Raw genomic sequence first — 5,286 nt, forward strand, 5'->3', positions numbered from 1 at the left:
ACCACGACAGCCCGCGTTGCCGGCTCGCCCCATTCCTGTCAGGGTGTTGCGGTTGCTTTCTCACAAGCACGTTGGCTGTGTGGCGCCTTGTTCGGCTGAAACAATGTCTCCTTGATCCACCCATAGCAGTTTTGACGCCTCGGAACAAGCTTCTTCAGACGTGTTCTGGGGTGCTGCTCGAAAACAACAATGCAGCTCGTGACGCTTGCACAGGTCGCATAAGCCCCTGCAACAACCACACCGTGCCCTCGCAGCTGGAACTGGCTTTTATTTAAGCACGACGTTGCTTGTGCGTCGACAGATATCGTGGTTGGGCCGTGACCTTTGCCCGGGATCATGGCGGACCAGTCTCATTTACCCACCGCGGCGACCGAGACCAGCGCCATGCCCGAGGCCACGCGCAGAGCCGCTCGTCGCAGCTCACCAGTTCCAAAAGCAGCGCCAGCTACTCCCGCAGATGATCAAGCAGAGCTCGCGGCACAAAAGGCGACGGTCGCTGCCATTCAGCACGCAGAGGAGGCCCTCACCTCTGCCCCGCCGTTTGCCTTTACTCCTCGCCTCGACTCTTTTGAAGTGGAGCCCGATGGCGTGTACGTCTTTCGTCCCACCTTGGCTGAGATGAAAGATTTCAGCGAGTATGTTCGCTTCATGGAGCTGGTGGGGGCCCACCGCGAAGGCATCGCCAAGGTCCGTGATCCCTTCCAAAAGCCGCCACTGCTCCACCGGTTCGAAACGCCGTCTCCTGCTCGTTACCGCGAGAATTTATGCGGACATGGACCAATCTCGGTGTTTCTAGGTGATTGCGCCTTCTGACTACTGTCCTCGAAAGAGCGGTTATGACCTCGACGGGCCGGTGGGCGACTTTGTCGTGCGCAGTCCCATCAAGCAAGTCAGCTTCGGCTCAAAAGGTACGAGCTCTGCCGCACTTCAGGCCTCGAGCCAGCTGCACACCCCAGCGTCTCTTGATAAATCAGCTCTGGTATCCTGACTCTGCTCACGCCCATGATCCAGGCCTGTATTTTGTTGAAAATCAAGTGGTTCCGCGAATGTCGGCGCGAAAGTTCGCCGCCAAAGCCAGCAAGACAGGGCCCCCTGCCAAGGCCAAGGATAACCCATGCGCCATTGAGCGAGCCTTCTGGTAAGTACCGGCACATCACGATCCTCCGGCTTTGGTCTGCTCCAGGCTAGGCGCCATGCAAGGGGTAGCTCTGTGCCCGGCGTCCCCTATCGTCACTCATTTTCCTTGCGCCTGCACGCCCAGGCGTTCCATCGGGTTTGCCCCGGCCATCTACGGCGCCGATGTGGAGGGTAGCTTGACAGATGATGATGCCCAAGTACGTTTCGCGCGGACCAAGCGAGCCAGAGGTCATCCAACTCTTCATGTCTACCAGGCTGACATGCGCTCTGGCTTTCCACCCCTCCTCCCACAAAGGGATGGCGCGTCGCCAATCTTGGCACCATCTTGGACACTGTGACAGACCGGGAGGGTCGAAAACTACCTGGCGTCAATACGGCCTACTTGTACTTTGGTACGTCGACCCACCGTCTCGTCGCAATGCTTCTGCTCAAGTCCAGCTCATGCCCCTTGCTTTTCTTAGGCATGTGGAAGGCCATGTTTTGCTGGCATACAGAGGACATGGACCTTTACAGTATCAACTACATTCATACTGGCGCACCCAAGCAGTGGTATGCCATCTCCCCGGACCACGCAGGTGACTTTGAGCGTTTGGCCCATCGGTGAGTCTCAAGGCGCTGGGGTTTTGGTTCTCGGGGGGCGGATAAGTGGCTTGCGGCAAACTTTTGTTTTTCTTCCGCTGGCCTTTCATCTGCTCGTGCTGCGCAGGGAGTTTGCGACAGATTATCACAATTGTCGCAACTTTTTGCGGCACAAGACCTCCGTCATCTCACCAGCCATTCTCCAGGCCAGCGGCGTACCCATGGCCAAGGTTTGGACCATGCACGCAAGGCGCCAGTGCATCGACTTGCTGTTGTCTCCCCTGGTCAATCTGCATTCTCATTATGCCTTGCACGACATTTGATGCCTTGCCATGGTTTTACTTCTCGATGGTCATTCACCAGACAGTGCATCGGGCCGGTGAATTCATCATCACGTTTCCTCGTGCCTACCACGCCGGCTTCAATCATGGCTTTAACATTGCCGAATCAACCAATTTTGCAACAAATCGGTGAGTTGTGCCGCCCACCCATGCATTTTGACTCGAGCACGCGCGTTGACTTGACCGGAACTAATGGGGCGTGCGGTGTGCGTGCGTGTTGTGAGTAGATGGGTTGACTTTGGTATGACGGCGGAACCCTGTTTGTGTCGCGAGGACACGGTTCGCATCAACATGGATCCCTTTGTGGAGCGCTTCCGTCCGGCCATCTGGCAGGAGCGGTTGCAGGCGCAAGCTCGTCTCCGCGCCGCTCGCGAGGCCGAACTGGCCAGGCTTCGGGCAGAGGAAGAGGCAGCAGCAGCTGCTGCTCGTGCCAAAGCCGAGGTCAAAGCTCAGGCCAAGGCCGAAGCCCGGCGTGCGCGAGCCGCGGCTGCTGTGACCACCACCAAAACGACAGAACCGTGCGTCACTCACCCTCGTGTCTTGGATACATGCCAGTCATGCGTGCGGCTTCACTCATGTTCCTGTGCAATGCCATGCCCCCCCCCCCCCCCCCGCCTTTTATTCTTGCAGAAAGCCCAAGAAAGTAAAACGATCAACGCCTCCGCCTCGCGCGCCTCGACCACCCATCACCACGATCGCCGAAAAGGTCAGCGCAAACCATCAAGAACGCGCGTCTGTTTCGTATCAGATCGTGTTTGATCTCAACTCGCCTGCCCGACTGTTTGCATGGCTGCGTACGGGACATGGCCGGAATTGGGTAGACGTTTGCTCTTGAGGTGGCCCAGAACCGGGAGGCAGCGGCGCGCAGTGATGGACAGGTCAACTGTGCTGTTTGTCAGCAAAGTGGGACTCTGACCACACAGGCAGAGCCCGTTCTGGGCGCTACGGCGGCACATTGCCACATGATGCGGGTGCAGGGCCACAGGCATTTGCCGATTGAGCGAGCTACCGCCGCAACTACCCCAATACCCTTGTACTTACAGCCCTACATGGGAACCCATGACGAAATGGCAGGCGCGGAGCGTCTGGCCCCGGGCACCTTGGCCCGATTGGCCATGACGGACGGCAGTGTTCGCTACAGCCTTCAGCCGCAGCCAGCAACAAATTCCTCGGGGTCCTCGCCCTCTGGTGCGGCGCCAACTCCCACGAGCTCAGCGCATGGCTCGATCGGCACGGGCTCGCCATACCTGCATGCCTCAACAGCCGTTTCCACTTCACCACACGCGCCCGCTTCAACGGCGGCCACCGACAGCGCCACGTTCGCGCCCAATGCTACCGAAATTCAAGCAGGTATCTTGCAGTTCAGCCCCAAAGCAGCGTCTTGGCGGAGTGCACCTACTGAAATGCGTGCATTGTGTTCTCAGTTCCCTCCTCTTTGTGCTTTTGATTCTCGTAGTGGACCGGCCGCACGGACAGCCGCCGCTTTTTCAACCCCTCCTCCCATCTGGCAACACCCGTTGCTCATCGGACCACCCTTCCCCGGCTTCCCCTTTGTTCTCAGTGCCGGAGCCGGATTCCTTCCAATGTTTGCCCCCACAGCACCCGAGGCCCATGCCATGCTCGGCTGGCAGCTCGCAGCTCTCGCAAGACAGCACGAATCTGTCCTCGAACGAGCGACCTGGTTGGGCAATAACGCTGGGACACAGTAATCCGCGCGTCTTACCGGCAGGGGCCGTGGACGAAGGACACGACGACAGTGGTCTGCGCAGCAACGAAGATGAGGAGGAGGAGGCATTCAAAAATTCAACACGACCAGGCGAGCCTCATTGCGAATCCGTATCGCATGAGGACGAGCAAGAAGAAGACGAGGATGATGATGTTGCCATCAGTGATGCTCTTCTTCGCTGCCATTGGTGTGGTGTGGTAGTTCACCGCGGTGCGTTCTTCCTCCTCCTTTGAGACATAGCGGGTCCTTGCTTGGCACCCGGTGAATGGGAGTCATTGGTTCACCAGCTCTGTGGTCGTGTTTCGCGTGACCCGCAAACCTTTGCGACTGGGCATGTTGGCTTTTGGCTCGGGCTTGTGGGAGCGTAGATTGTTATGGTGTTCAGCCGCACGAACGTGCTCAAGGCTGGCGCTGTGACCGGTGCGTGGAGTCAGCCTTTGTCGTGCGCTGCGCGCTGTGTCCAATCATTGGCGGTGCCTTCAAGCGAGTTGTTTATGGTGCGTCCACGACTGTGTCTGGATGGCGGCACGCATCAAAAATCTTTGATGCAATGGAGTGTCGTTGCTGTCCTTGGCTGACCGTTGGTGGGGCATCCTGGAACCTTTAGATGCGCGGGCCCCCCATCCGGCGCAAGCGCCTGCGTGGGTTCATATGGCCTGCATGCAGCAGGTCCTGGAGGCACACTTCGAGGACTCTGAGCGCAAGACCTTGGTTGATTTACGAGACATTCCCGTATCTCGCTATCGTTTGGTACGTGCGCCTGCATGCTGGTACCATTGACTTTGGGTTTGAGCGATGAATGGGGATGCCTAGCCATCTGCTTCTGGCCTTTGCTCATTCAACGGCTTGTTGCACATTATTACAGCGTTGCTCGCTATGCAATAATGCACCGTCTCCGGCAGACTTGGGGATCACAGACCCCAGCATCAAGCTGTCGGCCATGCCCTGGATCCCAGCTAGCTCAGCAAATCGGGGCAAGGCACTGGGGGCTTGCATTCAAGTCAGTGCAATTGATCTGCAAGGCGCGCCGAATGAAGCGCACCCAGCACATGTTTGGGCGGGGGTTGTCGATGGCGATGTGACTTGCTCATGACTCGATGCTGGGTGATGTGGACTTTTTAGTGTGCGCGAGGCCGCTGCACTAGGGCCTTTCACGTAGGGTGCGCGCGAAAGCATGGCCTTGTCACCCAGGTGGGCGCAAGGCGTACGGCTCTGCTTCAAATGAACCAGTGAATTTTTGTTGATATTTGTGTCGACACATGCGGGACATGTCAATAGACTGTTTTGCTGCCAGGTCAAGAGAGGCCCTCCATCCTGACGTTTTGCTTGGCTCATGCGCCCAAGAGTGAGGTATGGTGCCGCTTAGCTTGCTCGCTCGCTAGCTACGGGCCCATCAGCCAGTGGTGGGGGGGGGGGGGGGGGGGGGGGGGGGGAACCCCCCCCCCCCTGGGGACTTTTTCCTGGGGGGCCCCGCCTTTAAAATTAAATTTGGGGGGTTCCCCA

The 5,286-nt window shown here is 58.2% G+C and overlaps 1 protein-coding gene across 1 annotated transcript in view; it reads left to right on the top strand.

Annotated features, from left to right (window-relative positions):
- Positions 1–336: 336 nt before the first annotated feature.
- The window catches only part of MONBRDRAFT_27628 (uncharacterized protein), a gene marked incomplete at both ends in the record, with an annotated part of 5,570 nt that continues 620 nt past the window's right edge, over positions 337–5,286 (top strand). The window contains 16 exons of the mRNA XM_001747997.1: positions 337–687; positions 797–908; positions 1,012–1,138; positions 1,262–1,334; positions 1,433–1,529; positions 1,599–1,737; positions 1,844–1,946; positions 2,080–2,186; positions 2,285–2,575; positions 2,688–2,763; positions 2,879–3,407; positions 3,619–3,993; positions 4,152–4,280; positions 4,391–4,533; positions 4,649–4,783; positions 5,062–5,133. Of these exons, the coding sequence (XP_001748049.1) occupies positions 337–687; positions 797–908; positions 1,012–1,138; positions 1,262–1,334; positions 1,433–1,529; positions 1,599–1,737; positions 1,844–1,946; positions 2,080–2,186; positions 2,285–2,575; positions 2,688–2,763; positions 2,879–3,407; positions 3,619–3,993; positions 4,152–4,280; positions 4,391–4,533; positions 4,649–4,783; positions 5,062–5,133 (2,859 nt within the window). The remainder of the gene's footprint in view (positions 688–796; positions 909–1,011; positions 1,139–1,261; positions 1,335–1,432; positions 1,530–1,598; positions 1,738–1,843; positions 1,947–2,079; positions 2,187–2,284; positions 2,576–2,687; positions 2,764–2,878; positions 3,408–3,618; positions 3,994–4,151; positions 4,281–4,390; positions 4,534–4,648; positions 4,784–5,061; positions 5,134–5,286) is intronic.

Source organism: Monosiga brevicollis, genomic scaffold, assembly GCF_000002865.3.
Source record: "Monosiga brevicollis MX1 MONBRscaffold_20 genomic scaffold, whole genome shotgun sequence".
Lineage (NCBI taxonomy): Eukaryota > Choanoflagellata > Craspedida > Salpingoecidae > Monosiga > Monosiga brevicollis.